Source organism: Drosophila kikkawai, chromosome 2R, assembly GCF_030179895.1.
Source record: "Drosophila kikkawai strain 14028-0561.14 chromosome 2R, DkikHiC1v2, whole genome shotgun sequence".
NCBI classification, from domain to species: domain Eukaryota; kingdom Metazoa; phylum Arthropoda; class Insecta; order Diptera; family Drosophilidae; genus Drosophila; species Drosophila kikkawai.
In genome coordinates this window covers 3376849-3402530 of record NC_091729.1, presented here as the reverse complement: position 1 = coordinate 3402530, position 25682 = coordinate 3376849, and the positions used below count along the sequence as shown (strand labels likewise).

Sequence of the window (25682 nt, the reverse complement as noted above, 5' to 3'; positions counted from 1 at the left end):
ATACCAAAATACCTTGTCCCCTTACCAGAGTAAGATCTAGCACGTTTGAGGAGGTGGGACCTACATAGGTGTGTTCCTCCCCCACGTTTGCTCTACTCAGGTTGGTTGAGAGTATAAAGTCTAAGAGGGACTCACCTCTGTCGTTTATGTCGGGGCTCCCCCATACGCTGTCGTCTGCACCCACGAGCAGTTGCTGGTCCTTCGGGCTGGAAGCTCATGAGTTCTTCTGGTGGGGCCGTCCTGTCGTGTGCCATGTAGCAGGAAGCTACCAAAAGGCGCTTTTTCGGCTCTCTAGCATCACCACGGCCAGGTCATCAGAGCTGTAGTGAGACATAAGGTTAGCGTGTAGACCCTTCCGTACAAGTACGGCGGTTCTATTCCTGCTAACCGTTGGTGGATGGAGCAAATTGTAATTTACGGACTTCAGTCCGACGATGGCATTGCCTGAGGCGATCCATGGCTCCAGACCGACGCCACCTTGCTCTTATGGAGGTTGAGCTGCAGCACCCTGAGTGTCATGGGTACTGGCCTCACCTCCAAACGACGGGTTGACTACTACGGTCAGGTCACCGTCCTCTCCATCGTCGGACTCATCCAGCGTCATTTCCCGGTCGGCATCCACGATGGTTTCCAGACCTAGGTCCTTCTCCACCACATCTGCCTTCAGGGTGTGAGCAACCTTATCCCCGGGGTGGCGCTTTTTGAGGCGCAGGTATACGCTACCCATGCCCCACGCCATCTTCTCGTATCTGGGATAAAGGATGTCCTCTGCCTCCTTGTTTATCTGGAGGACTGCACTTTGCCCCCTCTCCTTGGGTGATGGGGCCGCAACGTGCCGAACCTTCCAGTCCCCGGTTGGGATATCCGGGTTCTGACGCTGCAGCAGCTTCAGCGCCCGGTCCGCTTGGATTGCGATGGGGAAGAGTACCTTCGCTTTCGATGTGAGGTAAGGATATGGCTTTTTTTGGCAGAAATTCGCTTTTTTTGTTAAATAAATAAAGAAATAAATTATATTGATCATTGCATTGTGTCTAAAACTGAAGCACAGCAAATTGATACTACTGTCTTGCTTCATGCGGAGTTGCCTTAAACGGCCCCCCACACAAGTAGGTCCGAAGAGAGGGATAACTTCAAGGGTGCGGTTTTATTCTGTGAATACATTAAATTAGCCTAATACATTTTTAAACTAACTTAAGCTTACCGCAGTGTGCCCTCCTACAATTCACAAGACAATGAAAAGGCACAATTTAGGCGGCATTCACAGTGCCGATATTAGTAGGCCCCTACTTCATGGGCCAAGAAATCCATACAACATCGGATAACTTACAATACTAGAATTTCCTTCCAACACTTATTCTACCTATCGATTACAATGTTTGGCCGTCGACATCCCCGACCCCGTGAAGAACCGCTTCACTCAAATCCAAAACTGCAAGTTTCGAGACAGGCCGCAACATTGTCCGAGATAGTCCGTTGTCGCTCACGCGCACACTGGCGCGTCTGACGACTCCATCAGCTCCGCTGTAGACCTCCTCCACGATGCCCTTGCGCCACTCTCGTCTGGGCAAGGCAGGATCGCAGACGAAGACCATATCGCCCTGGCGGATGGGCTCCGTTCTCCGGCACCACTTCTCGCGGCGCACCAGCGTAGGCAGGTACTCCAGGACCCACCTCCTCCAGAAACGGTCTCGCAGCATGCGAGCAATCCTCCACTGCTTTCGCGTAGAACCCTCCTTGGGCAGCTCCGCCTCCAAACCAGGCGTATTCGGCAGGTTAGCTGCTCCCTTGAGCAGGTCGTTTGGCGTCAACGGCGCCTCCTGGTCCGCATCCACCGGCAAGTGGGTGAGCGGACGCGAATTGACCACATTCTCCGCCTCGATCAGTAGACTTTCCAATACGTGATCCCTCGGCGCGACTTCCTTCAATGTATGGCGCAGCACTCGCTTGACGCACTGCACCATCCGCTCCCATACTCCACCCTCGGACGGGTTCGATGGGCAATTAAAGACCCATTCAATGCTCCTGCTGGATAACTCACTCTGTATTCTCTCCGTCTCGAACACGTCTCCGAATCGTCTGGCCTCCCTGTCAGCTCCCACGAAGTTCTTGCCGTTGTCACTCCGCAGTCTATGTACCGGTCCTCTACGGCAGACGAAGTTCCTGATCGCAATTATGCAGGAATCCGTCGACAGGTCATGCGCCAGCTCCAGATGAATCGCCCTTGTCGTCAAACACGTGAACAAGGCGACCCAACGCTTCTCTCGGTGACGGGCAACAGTCACCAGCAGTGGTCCAAAGTAGTCCAATCCAGTATATTTGAATGGCCATCCACCCGCTTCCAATCGATCCTCTGGAAGGGGTGCCATTATCGGCGGCATCGGCCGCGTTCGCTGCAACTTGCACTCGTAGCACGACGAGATCACCTCCTTCAGCATGCGCCTCATCTTCGTGACCCAGAATCTCGTCCGGATCTGAGCAATCGTCGCATCCACGTTTTGATGCTTCATCTGGGCGTGGAAGTGTCTCACAATCATCTCAGTAAGACTGTGCCTGTGTGACAGTATCACAGGCCTCCTCGCACTGTACGGCATGCACAGCGCAGCATCAACTCTGCCATGAACTCGCAGAACTCCATGTTCATCCATGTACGGCGCCAGACCTCGAATCTCGCTCGAGCTGGCGACTTCCTTTCCGTGTTTCGCCGACCTCATTTCATCGGGAAACGATTCCAATTGGGCCTGCCTGACCAGCAGGTTCTCCGCGGCCTCCCACTCCTTTGCAGTGAGTCCGTATTCCTCGAGCTCGCTTCTCTGTCTGCGGCACCAACGCGCAAACCTCAAGACCCAGGCTGTGGTCCTCACCAGGCGGCTGAAGCTCGAGAATCTCTGGAACGGAATGACAAATTCATTTGTGGCCACCAATGCAAACTCACTCGGCATCTCCTCGTCATCAGATGCATCCGGAACACGCTCAGTTCCCTCCTCAGGCACTGGCCAGCCGCTCGCTGGCTGCCTCAAAAATGCGGGACCGCTTAGCCACCGGGATTCCGGGCTAAGGTCCGCCTTGTTCTGCGACCGCGTCGCATCATCCGCTGCGTTGTCAGCTGTAGGTACCCATCTCCACTGGGAAACCTCCGACGACTCCAAAATCTCCGCCACTCGGTTGCCAACAAACTGCTTATACCGGCGGTGGGTGCTGCCGATCCATCTCAGCACCGTTTTTGAGTCCGTCCATAATACCGTTTCGCTGATGTCCACACTGTGCTCCTCCTTGATAGTGTTTATCAATCTGGTTCCAAGAACCGCTGCCTGCAGCTCCAGCCGTGGGATTGACATCGTTCTCATCGGCGCGCACTTCGTCTTTGCGCACACGAAACTAGCCAGCACTTTGCCATCCTCGTACATGACCCTCCAATAGGCCACCGCCGCGAATGCAGATTGACTCGCATCCACGAACACGTGCAACTCGATGGTCCGAACTGCTCCATGCCCAAAATAGTGCCGAGGACATCGGAACTGTCCCACGGCGTCCATCTGCCTGCGCCAGGCAGCAAAGGCTCTGCCTATCTCCTCCGGTAGTGGTTCGTCCCACTGGATCTTCTGCCTCCATATCTCTCGCAGCAACAGCTTCGCTGTAATCATCAGGCAGCACAGGAATCCCAATGGGTCGAATGTTGACATCAGCAGGCTCAAATACTCCCTCTTTGTAGGGACTCGATCTCCACTTAGAACGCTTTCTGGCACTCGATGATACTCCACGTTGAATCTGAAGTCATCCGTTGCTACCTGCCAGCGCATTCCAAGGATCTTCTGCTCAGCCTCACCCCATCCGACGCTCTTGACTCGTCCAGGTGGTCCCAACGCCGCTTCCACGATGGGTGAGCTGGATGAAAACTGGCATAGTTCGAAGCCAGCCTCCGCATGTATCTCCTTCACTCGGGTAGATACCGCAATAGCCTCGCTCTCTGTAGCGAAACTGTCCACATAGTCATCAACATAATGGTGGTCGATGATGGCCTTGACTGCCCTCGGATCTGAATCCCGAAACTTCAGGGCATTCAGCGTCTTCACGTAATGCGCAGTGCTCGGCGAGCAGGCTGCTCCAAACGTCATTACGTTCATCTCGTACACATCCGGGTCTCGATCGTCGTTGCCATCTCTCCAAAGGAACCGTTGGGAACATCGATCCTCGGGTCGGATCAGCACTTGGTGGAACATCTCCTTGATGTCACCGCAGACTCCGACTGCTCCTTCCCTGAAATGGAAGAGCACGGCTGGCAAGGGCTTATAGTGCTGAGGCCCCTTGTCCAGCGCCGAATTTAGAGAGGTTCCTCCAACCTTGGCTGCAGCATCAAACACAAGCCGGACCTTACCGGGCTTGTTCGGGTTTTCGACACCAAAATGTGGCAAATACCATAGCTTGTCGCTCTTCACGGCGACCTCATCCGGCTGCAGCTTCCTCGCATACCCTTTGGACACGTAATCCTTGATAATACGATCGTATTCCAGCGCCAACTGCCCGTTGCGCCTCAACTTCTTCTCTACGTTGATCAGCCGTCTGTGCGCCATCTCGTAGCTCCGTGGCAGCACAGCGTGGTCGTCCTTCCAGAGTAGTCCCGTCTGGTAGCGACGCCCCACTTTCACCGTGGTGTCTTCGAGGATCCTTTGTGCCCGCGCGTCATCGCTTGCTGCGACCTGTGGCGCGAGCTTCACACCAAAGCTTTCCATCTCGAAGTAGTCCTCTACCATCTTTTCCATCGCATCTTCCATTGACACGGCTAGAAGGCAGGACCTCGGTGACGGCGTAGTCGATTGTCCACTTACCGGCCCATACACAACCCATCCAAGCTCGGTTGCGGCCCCATACGGTCCCTCTCTGGCAAACCGCCTCGTCCTAAGTGGCAATCCCAAATGTCCATGGTCCAGTCCGATGAGCAACTTCGGCACCGCGTTGCTGTAGGGCTTCATCGGCAGACGCGCATCCTTATGCACGCCCTGGACATCTCGCCGACATAACGTCTGCATCGGCAGACTCAAACTCGAAACGGCGTACACGTTCCTCAACGCGTGGCGAGTGGGCTTCCCAGCTCCACTTATCTCTAGACTCACCACGTTGGTGGGCTCTCTACTGGCCTTTCCTCCAAACCATTGAATGTTAAGCTGTCGATGTTCGCCTCGCACTCCCAGATCCCTCCACAACTCGTCATCGATCATCGTGACGGAGGATCCTTCATCCAGAAGCGCGTAGGTATCTACCTGGCGACCAGCTCCGTACAGCGTTACTGGCAGTATACGGAACAATAGTCGGCCTCCCTCGGCGTCAATGCAGCTTAAGTTCCTTTGCACAGGTGCCTCCGCTGGCTGCGGGGCTCTTCTCTCCAGGCTATTTCTGAGAACCGCCGGCTGCTGGCTCCTCTCGTGGTCCCTGTAACCACCTCGTGGCGAAGACCTTCTTTCCGGGCTGCGTCTGGAAACTGCTGACTGCTGGTTCCCACCGTCGTGGCGCCTGAAGCCACTTTGCTGCTCCGGCCATCTTCGCCCCTCGTCCGCTCCATGTAGCAGACGGTGATGCATCTAGCGGCATCCGTTGATTCGGCACTCGCCGTGCCCATTGCAGGTTCTAGCTGTATGACCAATCCGTAAGCATGTGAAGCAGAGCCGATGCCTCTTCACCATGCTCCACCTTCTCGATGGCGAAGCTCCGATGAACTCTCTACAGCTCGTCGTAGCGTGTTGCCCTCCACAAATGGGACAACCTCCATGCCGATCATCCCGCTGCTCGCATCCGTTCTGGTCGACGCTCGCATGCAGGACTCGACGCCTCGGCTCCTTTCCCTCGACGTCCAAAATCGTACACACGATGTTTGCGTACTCCTGTAGCCACGTGCTGAAGTGCGCTACAGTGGGAAAGGGCTCGATCGATGCAGCGTGCCTGGCCCAATCCACTCGCTTGCTCGTAGGAAGCTTTGCCACTAGCTCCTCCATGAGGGTGGGGTTCCCCAGGTGCTGCTCCGCCTTCGCTGACTGCAAGAAGGCCGTGAGGTTACTCACTCGGGTTGCGAAGGGGACGATCCTCGCCAGGTGCTGCTCCGAAATCGGCGGCACCTCTCGCACGCTGTTCAGCTGGCTGCGTATAAGCTGCTCCGGTCGGCCAAACCTAAAGCGCAGCTGCTCCATCACGGCGCTGACGTTCCCAGGGTGAATCAGTAGCGACTTCACTGTCTCGCGTGCTTCATCCTTCAGCGCCTTCAACAGCCTCTGGTTGTTCTCCAGGTCTGTGCAGTTGTATGCTTGGGTCGTCTCCACAAATGCACAGTTAAATATAGGCCACTCCTCGGGCTGCCCTCCAAATACAGGCAGGTCCGGAAGCCTTCTTGGCCCATTCGCTCCTTGGGCTCCATTCGGCGTCATCGAGGCGTAGGATCCAACAAATGGCGATGCTGTTGCCACGTTGTGGATGCTCCCGCCCGGTAGCACGAATCCATGCGCCGTCTGCGCAACACTCGTAGCACACAGTGGCTCCACTAGATTATGCTAGTCGTTAGCAATGGCGGTCCACTCCAATATGGCGGCTGCGTGCAGGCCGTACTGCTCGCACCGACACAGCTATGTGGAACAGGCCCGACCCCGTTAGTTGGGGCCTCACCGTTAGATGTGGCTACTGGCGGCCCGCTCCAAGATGGCGGCCGCCCCGACGCTTCACTGTTGGCGCCATTTGCGCTTGGGCCAACTGCGATTGGCGCGCGTTTGGCGGTGCTCTCACTGTTCAGGACTTTAACCTGCCTCAGCTCATTCTCCAACGCCGTAATCCTCTCCATAAGGTACGACGTGAGTGGCTGGCCTTCCTCCGGCACTGAACTCGCAGCTGTGACAGCAGTACTCCTCGGTTGGGACGCTACTGTAGTCACCGTAGTGGCTGGGCGAGAAATGGCCGCCGCCGTGGTTATGTTCACTTGTGCCGGTTTCCCGCTCCACTACTCGCTGGCTGCTGATCCGCTCGCGTTGTTGTAGGGGTGGCTTCCCCTCCGTTCAGCCGGGAACTCCTCCTGGGGGAATGCTGCATCCCAGGTTCAATATGGCGCTGCCTCAGCGCGCTTCAAAATGGCGACCCTTGTGCCGCTGCCTGCGTCACACCGACGCTTGACGCTCCTTGCGCCTTCTGTCCGCTTGCTGCGGATACCTCAATTGACGCTGACTGCGTCTCCGTCCGTACCCAGTGTTCGGCGCTGGCTGCGCTCCACTATATCGCTGACTGCGACTCTGCTACTGGGACGGGAATGCGCTCCTGGCAACTCTCTAGCTGGGCATCAGACCATCCAGCGCAAGTTGCCCTTGCAGTCACCCTAGGACTGCGAATAAAAGGAGTTGTCTTGCTTCATGCGGAGTTGCCTTAAACGGCCCCCCACACAAGTAGGTCCGAAGAGAGGGATAACTTCAAGGGTGCGGTTTTATTCTGTGAATACATTAAATTAGCCTAATACATTTTTAAACTAACTTAAGCTTACCGCAGTGTGCCCTCCTACAATTCACAAGACAATGAAAAGGCACAATTTAGGCGGCATTCACAGTGCCGATATTAGTAGGCCCCTACTTCATGGGCCAAGAAATCCATACAACATCGGATAACTTACAAAATACTAGAATTTCCTTCCAACACTTATTCTACCTATCGATTACAATGTTTGGCCGTCGACAACTACTATAAGTGAACTGTTTATTAGTATAACTATGGTGGTCATCGTCTGCCATATACGTCCGACTTGCACGCGGAATGTTCAGGCCAGGAGCCCCCTGTTCCCCCTCTGCCCGCCGAGCTTCCAAAAGCTCAAGCGCTCCCACCTTATCAACGCTATCGATCACACGCACCCTTGTTCCCGATCGTCGTTCGCTGCTAGGCTAGCTTAGGGACGGCTAGTCCACTCCATTTCAAGGTCCACTCGCACTCGGGCTGTTATGCTGGGCTTCTCGATCGGCAGCAGCCCTTGTCAAATATATGCAACGGGCGCTCCATGTCAATGTAATTTTTCAATCCCCAATTTCTACGCTTCTTCTTCATGTAATTATTTTGTTCTGGATCCTATTGCGAAAGATCTCCTAGCCACCCCCCTCCTACACATGGTCATTGGAGTTGGATAAGGATATCGTCCTGGAATCCTTTTTTTATAGCAGCTGTGGTTGTGCCACCGCAAAAAGGTATGTAAAAGACCTCCTCCCGTTTCTAATTGCCGATCGTCAGTAGTTGGTTGGACATTCAATTTTGCTATACCTGCCGTACCATTCTTTTGTCACCTCCAAGTCCGAGATTTTCGACACCACGACAATAAGAAAACTTAAAGATCTACATATATCCATTCCAATCCGATTTTCTCCACTTTCATTTGCCTTTACTTCGTTCTGCTATGCCATAAGAATCGCCGTTTCTTTTGGGTAGAGTTTTTTCTTCCACTTCTTCGGATCCGTTGTATATTTTTCCATACCGTACATACATATGTACCTACATAGATTACATACATTTGCATAGATTGGTAACTGACATCCTCAACCTCCAGCCAAACAATAAAAAAACTAAAAAGAATCAACTTTTGAACTTGTGTTTCAAGACAAGCCCAGAGATAGTGCATACATAGTGTTTACATACAGTAATGATCCTAATCGAACGGTGGACGACTCAATTCAATTAGTCCGAGTCCTAGCATGCATCAATCTTTTTGGACAGGTCGCAATCCGCGTCTTCGTGGCCGTATCAATTACAACCAAGGGCTGCCACTGCCAATTCAAGGGCAAAAAGCGACGAGTCCGTCAATACTCGCTCCGGTCCCTCGTCAACACTAACTCGGTGGGCCTTCAAGATGGCTCAGACTGCGGTAGACACCACCCTCAAAAAGTTTATTGCCACGACAGACCCGGCCAATTTGAAGGGAATACCCACACTCCAAACGCCCTTGAAACTGAGAGAGTTCCCCCTTCCATGTGCCGGGTCCATCGGGACCAAATCCGGGCCCTGTGGGGAAAGGTGAAGAGTTATGACAGCTGCTACGATCTTCTTTCCGTGACCGCCTACAGTACCGCCACCTCGACAGTCCTCGAATCCAAATACAGTTACTGTTACTCCGTCTATTCGAGGTGTGTTATCCAGCTTAAAGACTTAAACGACAAGGCCGCCTGCCAGGTCACTCAGGCTTCCGTCAGTGTCCAACAACTTCCTTCTACAGGTTGTCGCCTGCCTTCAGTGGACACCGAGGTCTTCACAGGCGACTATCTCAGGAGGCCCCTTTTCAGGGACCTCTTCGCGGTGATTTACATTAATATTTCCAGACCCACGCCAGTAGAGAGGTTGTTTCACCTACTTTCCAAGACGAGTGGCAATGCGCATGCAATCGTTTCAAAGGACCCTCTGACCAACGAGGGTTTCATCTCTGAATCCGACCGTTCTAAAAATAAGAGGGTGCTAGACAACAGTCAACTGAAGATTTTTTTAACATCCAGGCTGTTCCCCAAGAATCCGGAGTCGCTCTAAGATAGCTGCTCCATGTGGCAGCAATCCATACACAATAAGGCCGAAATTCCAACCTGGAAGAGTTGGACGCGTTTCTGACCGAGCGACATCGCACGTAGGAGCCCATCGACGACGTCAGGCATAGCGGCTCTGGCCATTTCCGCCAAGGTCATCAAATGCCAAACCCACCAGTGCGGTTCCTGGAAATCAATGTCAATGAGCGGGCAGATTTCATCAGAAGAACGAAACTCTGTTTAAATTGTTTTTCGCGAGTGCACCAGCAGCGGGACTGTACTAGTGCCCATTCCTGCTTTACGTGTTACAGCCGCCATAATACTCTGGTACACCACGACAATCCAATGACTACAGGTCTCTACAGACTCTTAGGTCCATCTAGTCCACGACCCATGCCTATTGGAAGAAGCGCTGCAGCCTCCGACTACCACTCAAATGTGCAAGTGTGTTTTGCGTCAGGATCAAGAGCTGTCCTGCTTGGCACGGCTCTGATCGATTAGGGTACTGAAGCAAACTTTATAACGGAGAAGCTTTTCAATCTCGTCAAACTTCCGTTCCAGCCAGTTCAGACCCAAGTTTCCGGTCTCAAGACAGTTGCCGCTCAAGCTACCAAGCTTTGCCATTTATCAACTCCCTCCGGCTGCAGTTAAAAACGACTGCCTTTGTTCTTCCCCAACTCGCCGGAAAACTTCCATCTAGGTTTGTCGAAATATTTAAAAATATCGTATCGATGATATTTTTTATTGAAACAAAATATCAAAATGATATTTGATATATTAGAAAAAAAAATATCGATATATCAAATATTTTTGATTTTTTTGTTTATTATAATTATTTTTTTTTTAATTTCAACCTGCATAAGCAATAACCACTAAACATTAATCCACATACGATCTTAAATTATATTTTAAGAAATGAAAGAAAACTATATTTATTTTTACTTTCTTTTGCTTTTATTTATATTAAAATTAAATAAAAAAAAAAGATCTTATATAAAAGATAACAAAACATGCTTAAATAATAATAAAGCAAACATTTTCATTATACCCTTGCAGCGTATAAAAATTTTAGTCAGAAGTTTGCAACGCAGTAAAGGAGAAATTTCCGACCCTATAAAGTATATATATTCTTGATCAGCATCAACAGCCGAGTCGATCTAGCCATGTCCATCTGTCCGTCCGTCTGTCTGTCCGTCTGTCCGTCTGTCTGTTTCTACGCAAACTAGTCCCTCAGTTTTAAAGCTATCTGACTGAAACTTTGCATATAGTCTTCTATATACTCTCACTGCTATATATGTCGGAACGGGCCGGATCGGACGACTATATCATATAGCTGCCATACAAATATTCGATACATTTTTAGAAAAAAAATTATAACTTGGCTGTTTTTCAACATTTTGGAATTATTTTTGAGATAATTATAATACTTCAGAATTTTGGTATAAGTTTTATGAAAATCGGACAACTATATCTTATAGCTACCATAGGAACGATCGGGAAATTAATAGAAAATAAATAATAACATAATTGTTTTTCAACGAATTTTCATCTACTCTGAGATGTAGGCTTATTTTATTATTTCAGATTTAATTTAATGAAAATCGGACAACTATATCATATATCTGCCATAGAAACGATCGGTAGACGTAGACAAATAAATCTCAAAAAAATATCAATGATACATGATAATTATAAAAAATAAAATATCACGATAAAAATATTTATTTTTTCGCAAAAAATATCGATATATTGATATTTTGATATGTTTTCGACATCCCTACTTTCATCATATCCTAAAGGAGCATCCTTATCTACTATTAGCGGATCCAATGTTCTCTAGAGCTCTGAAATCGAAGTCCTGATTGGAGCTGACATACTTACGTCTGTGCTTCTGGGCGGTTCCAAAAATAACATTTTCGGCTCTCACCTGGCGCAAGTGACGATCTTCGGATGGGTCCTCACCCAGTCTCTACAGCAGCCACGAGCGGCCTGTCTGTGTTATCGACACGAACTTCAGTTTCGTCAAACGGTTCGCCGGACAAATTCCTCCCCACTCGCAGTGCTGCTGTCCTTGAAGGCAGCCGACGCAAAAGCACGCAGTCCTACCGTTGCCGAGTCTGCAGCGGAATCAACCCGCTCCGGAAATGCCAACAGTTCCGCAAACCCAGCGCTGTTAAAGGGCTCCACGCGGTTCTCCACTACCGCTACTTGTCCAACTGTTTGGCCCATGAACATTCCGAGGGAACTTGGCGCAGTAGTGACCGATGCATGACATGCCACACCACCACACACTCCTACATATGCATGACCGTCCAGAGCATGCACCCCGCTCGCAGCATCGGCACCTCCATAATTCTAGTTCACACATTAATGACCATTACTCATCATTCCCACACACAGCTATCGCTCTTGAAAGCAGACGTACAGCTGGGGAAAATTTTTGAACCATGAACCATTAACGAGAGCGCCGGCGTGGTAATGGGCATAGTATTATCCCAGATAAAGGGTAATGCATGGTCTACTTAAGGCCACAGTAGGCCTGCCACATAGCGTGTGGAGAAGCCCGACATTAAGAACAGAGATGTGTCTTAAGCTAACTTATATGTAGCACAATCACCATAAGGCTTGCGACTGTTTAGGCGCAGTAAAATCCGCGGAAGACCTAGAAATGCTCCTGGAAACCCTGGCTACGGAATTTCTTTCAAACAAGTTTTTTTTTTTTGAAAATTTTGCAAACATAAAAAACTAATGATTTACTTGAAATAACTTACCATATATTTGTAAAAAATAGAGTACCCTGTATATTTCTCTCTGTTACAATACACGCTTGTATAGGTATTGAAAAGAGATCTCGAAGTATCTGTATTTGTCATTCTCTAAGAAATATAGAATAAGAAAATATGTATACCAGCTTTTGGTTTTTCTTCAATTTCAAATTCAGTCGCAAATAAAATTCCGCAGCAGAAACACGGAGTTCTGATTTCTTGCTTGCAATTTTGCCGCTCAATAGGTTATGGACCCATGTACTGGAGAATTTAAGTTACGCGGTGTGTGACTCGAGATTAAGAACAATGAGTGCTCTTCATAAAATTGATAAGTTAGAGGAGACTATGACACCTGAAAAATACAGATGCGATCTGTATTCGTGCTTTCCTGCTTATGGAGTATAACGTCTGGAGAGCTAACTGAAACGAATGTTCCAGAAGGACAAACTCTGCTGGCCTTGGACAATTAGGCGTTGGCAACAATAACAGACAAATAAAGACATCTCAATTGGCCTACATCAAGAACTGCTCGACTGCTGAGGAAGCAAGGACCAAGTTGAAGGAGGTTCATCAGCCAAGCGGACCTGTACGAAAGCAACAGTTATACAAAAAACTGCTCAACAAACGGATGGAGTAGATCAGTTGCTTTCGTTTGAGGTTCTCACCATAAAGTTAAAGAAGAAGAGCGAAAGAAAAGGAATACTATGGCATTCGCTGTAACACAGAAGCACAACTCACAGACGAAGACCTATGGGCAGAAGAAACGAAAAAATGTCGTTGGCTTTAAGTGTGGTGAGCAAGGGCACATAAAGTCCCATTGTCGAAGTGAGGGTGATCATCGCATGGTACCAAGAGATGTGATGAATCACCAAAGCAGCAACAACGTTGACAATTCAGTGGATAGAGATCTATTCACAAAGTTTGAGACGCACTCTGAACAGAACGGACTTGCCGATGCTGGTTTCCTTTAAGAAAAAGGTATAGGTGACGTCAAGCTACAGACAGGCCAGTGCAGGCTAACAGTAAGAAATTTTTATTCTGTGAGCAGTGCTTTCAAGAACAGGTGCAAAGTGACCTTTGACATTGAAAATGCCAAGGTTATGCAAGATGGAGAATGCATACTGAAAGCCAAAAAGATTGGCAACTTGTAATTATTTGAAGGTGGCCGAAGTAAATGATTTGCTGTGTCAACTGTTGAAGGGATTTTGCTACACAAGCCACATTGAGTTCTCTAGCATGAAAGAGATGGTATCCAAAGGGATCGTTCCTGGGATAGATAATATTCAGTTACCAGAGAATATTATTTGCAAAACGTGCATGGTTAGCAAAATCCATGTCCAACATTTCCCAACAGCAAGAAGTAATCGGGCTAAGGAGCTTTTGGAGTTGATACACGCAGATGTATGTGGACCTTTCCCAACAATGTCTCTCGGAGGTTCCAAGTATTTCCTGACTTTCATCGACGATAAGTCCAGGAGGATTTTTGTTTACTTTCTGCGTGGGAAGAACGAGGTGCTGTCCAAATTCATCGACTTCAAGAATCTGGTGGAACGGCAGACAGGAAGAAGGCTTAAATGCCTGCGGAGTGATAACGGCGGAGAATTTGTCAACAAACAGTTTGACGAATGTCTCAGGCAGCATGGAATCGACAGACAGCTAACAATAGCGTATACTCCCCAGCAAAATGGAGTTGCGGAACGGGCAAATCGTACGCTAGTGGAGATGTCGAGATGCCTTCTGGTTCAAGCGGGTCTGGGAGATTCTTTTTGGGCAGAAGCCGTCAACACTTCGGTTTATTTGAGAAACCGCTCCCCTACCAGCGCATTAGAGAGTATGACTCCTATGGAAGCGTGGACGGGTAAGAGACCTTGTGTAAAACACCTAAAAGTTTTTGGATCTCTTGCAGTTGCTCTGGACAAGGGTCCGAGGAAGGGCAGCAAATTTCAACTTAAGGGCAAAGAGTCCATTATGGTTGGATACTCTGTGGCAGCCAAAGGGCTGTACGACCCAGCAGCTCGACAACTGGTTGAGAAACGGGATGTTTTATTTGATGAACATCATGACGAGGCATCAAAGGGTGATGCTGTGACGATTGAGCTGGAGGAACCAGAAGAGACCTGCCAGCAGCCGGGACCTGGAGATAAGCTAAAATAAATTAAACATTAAAAAAAGAACAAAATAAATAAAATATTTGCCAGGAGTTCAAATCCCGAACTCGCGTCGCCGCACAGTAGCGCCTTTTGTCATTTAGCGTTGCAAAAATCATATCTTTTGAACCATATAATTAATTAAATAATTGTTGTAAAATGTATATATATACTGCATAATGTACCACGCCCACAAATTCAGCTTTTTAAATGGTATCAAAGTGAAAAAATATTTTATTTTTTTCAATAATAACCATGTTAAAAAAATATTCTTTGTTTTTATCTTTATTTTAATGCATTTTCTCAAATAAAAATAATTTGAAACTTTTTTTAATTCAAAGTATAACCGCCACAAAACCGTGCATGCTACAGTTGCTATATTTTTTGGAATGTATGCAATTGTGTCGGTATTTTGGTATATTTAGCCCTAAGTAGTTTTGGTTTATGCGGTAGCATTTCCGCAGACGCAGCACGACGCAGCCAATGAATGTAAATTCTGGTTCAAGAAACATCCACGTTATTTATAAACATAGTGTAGTCGGTGGGTTTTATCGGCTTCAAATGTTATAGACTACTTTGGACAGAAAAAGGTGAAAAAATGGACACCTGGCAGGTAGCGATTTACCTGAACAGCCCAAACCAAAGGGCCGTTTTAACAGTTTATGAATGTATAAATCATTTAAAGTAAAAACCATGACCATTGGGTTTTTTGTATTATTACTTGAAAGTCGACCAATTTACTCATTTTGTATACCCTTGCAGGGTAATATAATTTCAGTCAGAAGTTTGCAACGCAGTGAAGGAGACATTTCCGACCCTATAAAGTGTATATACTCTTGATAAGCATCAACAGCCGAGTCGATCTAGCCATGTCCGTCTGTCCGTCCGTCTGATTGTTTCTACTCAAATTAGTCCCTCAGTTTTAAAGCCATCTGAATAAAACTTTGCATATAATCTTCTATATAACTTAACTGTTTTTCAAAATTTTTGCATCACTTTTGAGATATGGCCATTTTATTTAATTTCTGAATTTCGCTTTTAATTTTATGGATAATCGGTCGACTATATCTTATATATCTTATATATACGATCGGGAAATTAAGAAAAAAAGATTATAACTTCGTTGTTTTTCATTTCATTTTTCATTTACTCTGATATATGAGCTTTTGTTATTATTTGAGAATTTTTGTATACATTTTATGAAAATCAGACAACTATATCTATCTATATCTATAGCTACCATAGAAACGATCGGTAGATGTAGAGAAATTGTAAAGCTGGGAATGTAAAACTGTAACTGTCAAACTGTAAACATAATAAGAATAGGTAAAATGTAATGAAATATTTGCAAGGGTATACAAACTTCGGCGTGCCGAAGTTAGCTTCCTTTCTTGTTTTGTATAATGCAAAAAACGAAAGAAAGTTCAACTTTGAATGCTTATATCTTCTACAAAAAAATCTTAAAATTGATTTTATTTCAGTTTCTGAATTTTCTTTCATTTCTGTTTTTGCGAACATGACTTTTTCGATTTTTGCAACGCTAATTGTTTGAGAGGCGCTACTGTACGCCGTCCCATTTGCATTTACAACTTTTGTCAAACATTTTTTTTTAGTATTCGAGAAAAATTTGAGTATGGTTGAATATAATTTGTAGAAAAAATACAAATGAAAAAAAAAAAAAATACTTTTAATATAATTTTTCTTTTTTGGTAAGGATTTGAATATCTTTTATACCGCTCAAGATTAACTTCATAAAAAGAAGCTACCTGAGCGATTGTTCATGTGAAAGAAAATTTTGTTTTAACCCAAAAGACCAAGTTCGGCGTGCCGAAGTTAGCTTTCTCTCTAGTTTTTAAATAGTTTCGGTTACGAAACCCCGTTAAAATAAATAAATAAAACAATTTTAATTTAATTTTTGTAAAATAAATACATGATTTATTTGGTAGTTTTTTTGTTTTCGATGAGTATTAAGAGAAAAAAGTTTGGGGTCCCGTCAGCTAAGTGATGAGTTCTCCGCGACTGTCGCGTTAGAAGCTCGAATTGAACTGATAGCATATAAGCGTCGGAAGTACATTTGTGAAAAACCTAACTTCTCTTCGACCGCTTACAGACAGGACGCTCAGTTACCCCACTTTGAGAACTTAGGAGAATAAATACTGTTTCGTCATTGGTGCCCTTTGAGAGAAATGGTGGGGGAGAGTATACAGAGATGATTTTACTTTATTAATAAATAATAGTTACCACCACGTGGTTGTAGAGTGAAATGGCTAAATACTAGTGCTTTAATGACAAAGCTTCCAAAAATATGATTTTTAAATCAATTTAAATTACAAAAATAAGCTGTTGCTTATATTCATGGCTCAAGTCATAATAATTTTTGGAACTTATTCAGGCCTGCTCCGGTAATCGTAAAATTTTTTCGATTTCGTTTTGGGCGAAAACGAACCGTTTTCGTTTTTAGCTGCTCCGGTTTTTGGCAAAGTTCTGCTATTGGAATGTTTCGTTTTCCCATCGTTTCTCACTGCTCAAGCAGCTAACTTGTGTTTTTGGTAATAAGCAAACAACGTAAAGTACTGCCTATTATATTTACAATTGCCCTTTTTATAAGCCAGAAAAAGGCCAAAAATGGTAGAGTTAAGCAAATCTAGGCACCTAAGATGCTGCCACACTTTTCACAGTTTTAGTTCCGGTGGTCTCAAATAATTATTTGATTAATTTGGACCATTTAAGTAATAAAATTAAATAGCATTATTTATAAATAACCATTTTGGCGGTCCTTTAAAGTTATTAATGTATTCATTTATATTTTATTAGTATTTTTAACTGGCTGTTTCGTTCCACCAACAATATGGCAACCTTGGCGATAACTTTTTGCGGTGAACTTATCGACCTATCGCCAAAACGAGAAAACTGGTTGAACACGGCAAAAATTTTGTAGTCAAATCTGAGGTGGGGTCAGAAATAAATTTTGTATAAAATAACTACCTCCCAGATAGATCTTGTGGTGGTGTGGAATAAACATCACTGAGTAAACTATTTTGTTCCTTTTGTAAATAAGATCTGATTTCATATAAAAAAAGCCATTTACTTTTCATTCCGGCCAGAAAAAGGTGCCGGTTTTTCAAATCGAAAAAATCTTTCGTTTTCGATTACCGGAGCACCAATTTCTTGTTTTCAAAAACGAAAACAAAAAAATCTTGCCGTTTTCGATTACCGGAGCAGGCCTGATTATACCCTTTCATGGTATTATAATTAACCCTCTAGTGCCCAAGACCGCCTCTAGACGGGCAATGTTAAAAACACCGTTATTTTATTATTTTCATTCCTTTTCACACGGTTTTCCGTTTTTTCTAATTCAGGAAAGTCCTAAAATTAAGTTCGTTGCGTTTGGAATACATACTAGAGCTAGCGCAAGCTGCTGTATTCATTTGAAGTTGAAAATTTGTGCAACTCGGACAAAATAATTATTTTGTAGGAAATGCAACATATAAATACTTTTTTTAAAATTGGAAAAAAATTAGAAACATTTTTTATTTAATTTTTTGTTGGCCTATCTTCGCAGAACCGCCTTAATGCGGTCCAAGGTTTTAGTCATAAAACTCGATCCGAGCAAAAGTAAAATTTTTTCCAAAACAAACATTCACTTTTGATACATACTGAATCCAAAAATAATTTTTTTTTTTTGAAAAAACAAATTTGGGCACTAGAGGGTTAAGTCAGAAGCTTGCTATGCAGTAAAAGAGTAATTTCGGATCAAATAAAGTATATATACTCTTGATCAGCATCAACAGCCGAGTCGATCTAGTCATGTCCGTCTGTCCGTCCGTCCATCTGTCTGTTTCTATGTAAACTAGTCCCTCAGTTTTCAAGCTAACTTAACGAAATTTTGCATATAGTCTTCTGAATAGTCTTACTGCTATATATGCCGGATCGGACGAATATATCGACCAATTTTTAGGAAAACTAAATAACTTCGCTGGCTTTCAACATATTAAGTTAATTTTTGAGATATGGTAATTTTTTATTATTTCGAAATTTTGGTTTTATTTTTATGAAAATCTGACTACTATATCTTATAGCTGCTAACGATCGGGAAATTAATGTACAGAATTATTAATGTATTTTTTCTATTATATTGAGCAGAATGGATAGATTTATATTTTCCTGTTAAATTAATAAGCTAATAAAGATTAGCTTACTAGCAAAACCGCACAGAAACTGTCCGCCTGCCATTTGCCTGAAGTATTTAGATATGGAAGACCAGAAATGAAATATTTAAAAATAAATAATATATCTGTGATTGCACCTTAAACTCGGGTTTTCAACATTATGGAAAAGTCTGATAGGGAAAATTTAAGGGTTGTCAAAAAAGAACGACAAATTTTTATACCCTTGCAGGGTATTATAATTTCAGTCAGAAGTTTGCAACGCAGTGAAGGAGACTTTTCCGACCCTATAAAGTATATATATTCTTGATCAGCATCAACAGCCGAGCCGATCTAGCCATGTCCGTCTGTCCGTCTGTCCGTCTGTCCGTCTATCCGTCTGTCTGTCTGTCCGTCTGTCTGTTTCTACGCAAACTAGTCCCTCCGTTTTGAAGCTATCTGAATGAAACTTTGCATATAGTCTTCTATATACTCTAACTGCTATATATGTCGGAACGGGCCGGATCAGACGACTATATCATATAGCTGCCATACAAATGTTCGATCAATTTTTAGAAAAGTAATTATAACTTTGCTGTTTTTAAACATTTTTGCATAATTTTCTACTATATACTATTTCAGAACTTTGGTAAAAATTTTATGAAAATCGGACTACTATATGATATAGCTGCCATAGGAACGATCGGGAAATTAATAGAAATAAAATTATTGCTTCGTTGTTTTTCAACGTATTTTTATCTACTCTGAGATATAAGCTTTCTTTATTATTGGTATAAATTTCATAAAAATCGGACAGCTATATCTTATAGCTGCCATAGAAGCGATCGGTAAATGTATAAAATATATAAAGCTGGGAATGTAAAACTGTAACTGTCAAACTGTAAACATAATAAGTATAGGTAAAATGTAATGAAACTCTGTTTTGTGAGTGTTTTCAGCATTTAAATCTATAATATAAACATCAAAACCAATCTGCAAGGGTAAACAAACTTCGGCGTGCCGAAGTTAGCTTCCTTTCTTGTTAAGATTAATTTAAAACAATTATTTTTTAGTTTGTTCTACAATGAAAAGAACGGCTATTATTTTAAATTTCAGGAAAATGGAAGCATTTTCGGCCCCAGATATTGTTAAATATTTTTAATTGCAGTCAGTTGACTAAATAGTTATTCTGGTGACAAAATTCTGGAGAATACAGTTGCGGAGGCCCATAACGTTACGTTTAGTTTATAAATTATCGGAATCCGCTTTGGAATTGGCAGGCGAAAAGTTTCAGTGCGGTTTTGCTCGGCAGTTAACAGAGACTTAACAGAAGGAAATACGAATGCGATGGGATTTTTCGAAAGTAAAAATTAAAACAGGTCTTGGAAATTTGAATCCGTGCATATTTAGCGGAGGTGGTAACTGAAACAGGACCGTATATTTTAGTCAATTTTTGCAAATTGCATCACTTAAAGTAGATGAAAATATATTAAAAACCGCGAAGTTATAATTTCTGAAAATTTTGTGATCGCTCCTAAGCAGCTATATGATAAACCGTCTCATCCGTCCCGTTCCGACTTACATACTAGTGAGGGTAGTCAAAAGATTATCTGCAGAGTTTCATTCGGGTAGCTTTAAAACTGAGGGAATAAATTGGGTAGAAACGGACCAGTGGACAGACGGGCAGACGGACATGGCTACATCGACTTGGCTGTTGATGCTGATGAAAAATATATCGGAAATGTCTCCCTCAATGCGTTGCTAACTTCTGACTACAAAGATAATACCCTGCAAGTGTGTACAAATCAAGTATTCTACCTTTAGTTAAATCAGTTATACAATAATGTCCTTAAAATATATATCAAACAATGATATACAATTAACATTTGCAGTTTACATAATCGCATGGTATTTTAAAATAATTATTTTCTGGTCCTGTGGATCTGATTCAGTAAGGCAATTGATAAAGTTTAGGTGCGATTTCTGTCGAAAGTTAACAGACCCTCATCAGTAGGAAATACGAATCCGTGTGAATCCATCTGGAAAATCCAAATACGTGTAGATTTCGCGAAAGAAGAAACTAGAACAGGCCTGATTGCCTAACTGGAATAATATTTATTATGACATTTTCTACAATACTCAGTGATAAAAGTAGCTGCTTATCTACTTTCCTTTGTTTTTACCCAGTTTTATAAGGAAAAATAAAAATAAATATAGTAATTAAATTAAATTTGTATATATATATATAAGTTTGTATTGTAATTTTAGTCAGAAGTTTGCAATGCATTGAAGGGGTCATTTCCATCGATATATGTATTCCTGATCAGTATCAACAGCTAAGTCGATCTAGCCATGTCCGTCTGTCCGTTTCTACATAAACTAGTTTCTCAGTTTTTGAGCTTCGAAATATTTTCTAGAACAAAGTTATAACATCGCTGTTTTCATCTACATTGAGATATGGCCATTTTGTTATATTTCAGACTAGTATAAGATATAGTCATCCTATTTGCATAAAATTATAAAATAATACAAAATTGTCTCAAAATAGTTGAAATTATGTTAAAAAACATATTTCCGGATTGTTCCGATGAGAGCTATTTGGTGTAATAATCCGATTTCAAAAAAATAAATACCGAAGTTTTGAAAGAGGTAAAACTGGTGAGATATAAGTTTTTTATTCGATTTAAAAAAAGTTGAAATTTGATCAAAACTTAAAATTATATGTTTAATTGATTTATATATCTCTATTAAGTTGTTCCTTTTATTTGACCAAAATGGATATATTATTAATGCTCCCATTGAAAACTGCAATTGCAATTTTCATGCGTGCTTTCTTGTTGCAGTTAATTGTAGAGTTTTGTGAAATTTTACAGTTCAATAGTGAGCTTTCAAAAATTATTACTATATATAAAGCTATAATACTGACTAAATATTTTCCAATGATAAAAGGGTTGACCAATAACTGCAGAATTAATGATTTTTATAGTGATCATGGTCGTATTAATAATATTCGTAGTAATCATGGTCATATAGACTGAATCTAAAATTTGATTCACAGATCTTTTAGATTTCCCAAACAACATTTTATTGGAATATTTTTAATTTTAGATTTAAAAGTGTGTAACCTAAATAACAAAAACTTATTCATTTTGCTCCTTAAATGTAGGCTGTTAAAAATAGCAATCATTAAAAAATAAATCAATTCTGAGAAGTATACCTTATAAATTTACTTACATTTAAGGTTATACAAAATTATTAGTTGTTTTTTTTTGGCATGTTATTTATTTATTTATTTTTTTGTAATATAATTATTTGTTTTGATTCGAACATTTTTTTTAAACACTAAATTTTATTTTCATTTTATACTCAGTAACTTCAAATCATCTAATCACAATTTATTTTTTTAATATAATTGGTTAAAAATATGCTGCTAAATAAATTAATTTTATAAGCGGGTCTTAAAATTTTTTTTTTTTTAATTTATACACAGCAAACCATACCCGTATATACCCGAATAGACAACGGTTCGCGGTGTATAAACGTTTTATGGTCCCGTCAGCCAAGTTTTTAGTTCAACACGACCGTCGCGTCAGAAGCTCGGATTGGGACTGAAACGAATTTACAAAGTAGCAAATTGAAGCGTAAAAGCGACGGAAGTAGATTTAACAAAACCCGAACTTATATTTGACCGTTTGCAGCCACGACGCTCTGATATCCCTTTCTAAGAACTTTCGTCATTGGTTCCTTATGAGAAAAAGGGTGGGAGGAAGTATACAGGGATGATTTTACTTAATAAACAAAATAATAATTACCGCCACAAGATTGTGGAGCCTATGTAAGTCAGAATATACAAAATTTTACAAAGGTATGTACAATTATTTCTAATCACGACAGGATGATTAAAATCTGGCCGCTTTTTAAATGTTAATTATTATATAAGAGTATTACAACTTGCAGTTCGTTCCCCGCTTAAAATGCAGAAAATGAAAGTAGGGGTGTAGCTTTCACAGGGAAAGAGGCAACAGAGACATCTGTAAGTTTAGGGCCGATGACGTTGGGCTCGTCGGGGAGAGAGCGATAGAGGGGATCAGATCGAGGCGTCACCATCGTTCTTTTCCGATTTGGCGGTCCCAATAAGCAGTTCATCAAAAGGCCAAAATAGGCCATAAATACCTCCAAAAGTGCTAAGTGCAAAAAAATCAACCTAATATTAGACAAGGAAGCCCTGATCAAGCAGCGCTAAATCCAAACGCAGGGTAAGCGGCAAATGCAGGGATTCAGTGTCGGCGGGCAAGTGCAAGTGTTGTTTTTTTATTTAGATTTGGCGCTTAATAACGAGCCAAATCGGCGGATCGAGGCCTTTTATTGGAGCCCATTTTAGCTAAGGCAAAACGGAGAAGAAGCGAGCAGAGCCCGGATGCGCCATCCAGAAAGTGCCGGCGTTTATTGAATTTCCCCAAATCAATTTATTAAAAGACATACATACATGGAATCTTACGGCTTAGTCAGCGTGAGGCCACGGTCGTATAAGAGAGAACGGGGAGCTCTTTGCATAGGAAAAATATATCTCTTTAAAGCATAGGGCGGATTCTCTTCAGAACGCTGCTGAATTCGAGTCCAGCTGTGAAAAGGGGAAGACAGCGGGAATAGGCAAATAGGCAAAGCCTTTGATCGGCAGTTCGCGATTTGCCTACATGTTCGTCGGGCGCGCATAGCGGATTTTGGCGCGTCATCGGTCGCTGCAGCGAAAAAGAAGGAGAAGGAGAAAGAAGAAGAGAAACCGGAGACGGCGGTCTGTGAAAAGGCCATGAAGATGCGGCCGACCGTCGCGACATTTTTTAAAGTTTTTTTTATATTGTTAAGGGGGGACATCTGAGTAACTTTTTTTTTAAATCTAAAATTTTTTTTTTTTGCTTAAAAAATTCTTTAGGGTCTTAAAAATAACATACCAAAAGATAGAGTCCGGCAAATGTGTCTAAGTGTCGAAATTTTCCATTCTGCGGCGATGCCTCTCATGTAAATATATACGATCTTAAAACTTTAAACGCGTTTTTCTTAAAACCACTTTTTTTGAGTTGGCCGAAAACATAACTCGAACAAATATTAAATATCGACACACGTAGAATTTTTTTTTTTTTTTGCTTACTTTTTTTTTATCAACAATTTTGTGTCGTTTTTTTTCATGAAAATTGAACATTTTATTTAATCACTCACCATTTTGCTAAAAATCAAAATATCGAAAAAATCCTACGAGTGTCGATAGCGGTTGAGATACAGAAACTAACAAAATTTGATTTTTTGTTCTAGATCAAAAATTAAGGACGTTAGGTTTTCGGCCATGGACCCCTTTCAAAAAAATAGGGCCTACGAAGACATGCTGCACAGCCGCTATTTTGTTTTCGATTTATTAAAAAAAAATTTATTTTGTAGTTCACATCTAACATTATCAAACCTACTTTTGGCCAAAAAAAATTCTAGAAAATTGGCTTTTTTTTGCCAGTTACTCAGATCTCAGAATCGCTGGGGGGAATCGTCGAGGAATCCCAGATGAAAAACTATAGAAAATTCCTGTAAAATCCCCCCTTCCTATAAAAATCCGATGTAATTTAATTCTTATTTATTTTGTTATGTCCAGCTTTTCGCGCGTTCGTTGCCGACTAGGCAAAGTCTCTCTCAAGGAGGGGAACGACCACAAATATATCACGCAGCAGACATAACAACAAAAACAAAACGGAATTTTAAACTTGGACAACGGCTAAAATTTTTGCAACGGATTTTTGGAACTTCTGGATTGGACTACCTGGCTCATCCGTAGTCCTTGGAGTCCCTCCCAACCATGAGTGTATCCTCCGACACATCTCCCAAGTTTCTGTAGTGGATCGTATCTGCTCAAGTCATCACATCCCCCCCAACACGAATGTCTACTCTGATTTCATCTTTATCACTTCACTGTATTTTCATTTTCTTTCTTAAATTATAACACTGAGATATCCTACCCACGGTACCGAAGGACTTTATACATGGAACATTTATAAATAAATACATAAATAAATAATTTAATAAATATTAATTAATAATTGTATGGCGAGTAATGTTTTCAATAAATTAACATGTATGTGGAATAAATATGACTTAAATTACATTAAATTTTTTTGTGAGCTTCGGTGGATTGTTTTACATTTCTTTTTTTGGCTGGCAGTTCTATTCGTTATTAAAATTAGATTTAGGAATAACAAGAAAGGAAGCTAACTTCGGCACGCCGAAGTTTGTATACCCTTGCAGATTGGTTTTGAGGTTTATATTATAGATTTAAATGATGAAAACACTCACAAAACAGAGTTTCATTACATTTTACCTATACTTATTATGTTTACAGTTTGACAGTTACAGTTTTACATTCCCAGTTTTACATTTTCTTTACATCTACCGATCGGTTTATATGGCAGCTATATGATATAGTTGTCCGATTTTTATGAAATTTATACCATAATTTTAGAATAATAATAAAAGCTTATATCTCAGAGTAGATAAACATACGTTGAAAAACAACGAAACTATAATTTTTTTTCCTATTTATTTCTCGACCGTTCCTATGGCAGCTATATGATATAGTCGTCCGATTTTCATAAAATTTTTATCAAAATTCTGAAATAATATAAAATGGCCATATCTAAAAAATTGTGCAAAAATAATGAAAAACAGTAAAGTTATAATTTTTTTTCTACAAATATATCGAACATTTGTATGGCAGCTATATGATATAGTCGTTCGATCCGGCCCGTTCTGACATATATAGCAGTGAGAGCATAAAGAAGACTATATGCAAAGTTTCATTCAGATAGCTTTAAAACTGAGGGACTAGTTTACGTAGAAACAGACAGACAGACAGACGGACAGACGGACAGGCAGACAGACGGACAGACGGACATGGCTAGATCGACTCGGCTGTTGATGCTGATCAAGAATATATATACTTTATAGGGTCGGAAACGTCTCCTTCACTGCGTTGCAAACTTCTGACTGAAATTATAATACCCTGCAAGGGTATAAAAACCTGTGGCCACCCAGGAAGGAGTGGCCAATTTTTCTCCTCGAAAAGTAGTCTTCTTCCTGGTG

General features: G+C 42.6%; 3 protein-coding genes and 1 long non-coding RNA gene across 7 annotated transcripts in view; 1 reads left to right on the top strand and 3 right to left on the bottom strand.

Annotated features, from left to right (window-relative positions):
• The window catches only part of DIP-lambda (Dpr-interacting protein lambda), a 442761-nt gene extending 420720 nt beyond the window's left edge, over positions 1 to 22041 (bottom strand). For 2 of the 4 annotated variants that reach the window (XM_070284577.1, XM_041777376.2), the window contains exon 1: positions 21801 to 22041. The gene's annotated coding sequence lies outside the window, so the exon portion shown is untranslated. The remainder of the gene's footprint in view (positions 1 to 21800) is intronic. The other 2 variants (XM_070284580.1, XM_070284583.1) reach the window with 2 other exon arrangements.
• On the bottom strand, positions 1368 to 5573 carry LOC121503174 (uncharacterized). Its single transcript, XM_041777377.1, has one exon. It carries the CDS (start codon positions 5571 to 5573, stop codon positions 1368 to 1370), a length of 4206 nt encoding a protein of 1401 aa, XP_041633311.1.
• Positions 5574 to 6817, bottom strand: LOC121503175 (uncharacterized). Its single transcript, XM_041777378.1, has 2 exons — positions 6763 to 6817; positions 5574 to 6523 (listed from the first exon to the last, which is right to left on the bottom strand). Exons 1-2 carry the CDS (start codon positions 6815 to 6817, stop codon positions 5574 to 5576), a joined length of 1005 nt encoding a protein of 334 aa, XP_041633312.1.
• Positions 22042 to 22248: 207 nt separating the features above from the next.
• LOC138928131 (uncharacterized) lies at positions 22249 to 23691 on the top strand. The gene is made up of 3 exons (XR_011444595.1): positions 22249 to 22431; positions 22524 to 22822; positions 22886 to 23691. It is a non-coding gene; the product is annotated as an uncharacterized lncRNA (long non-coding RNA).
• The last annotated feature ends 1991 nt before the right edge of the window (positions 23692 to 25682 follow it).

Coding starts and splice junctions, on each gene's coding strand:
- LOC121503174 (XM_041777377.1), bottom strand. CDS start 5,573: ATGCATCACCGTCTGCTACATGGAGCGGACGAGGGGCGAAGATGGCCG.
- LOC121503175 (XM_041777378.1), bottom strand. CDS start 6,817: ATGGAGAGGATTACGGCGTTGGAGAATGAGCTGAGGCAGGTTAAAGTC. Junction 6,524..6,762: donor GCAGGTTAAAGTCCTGAACA/GTGAGAGCACCG, acceptor AGCATAATCTAG/TGGAGCCACTGTGTGCTACG.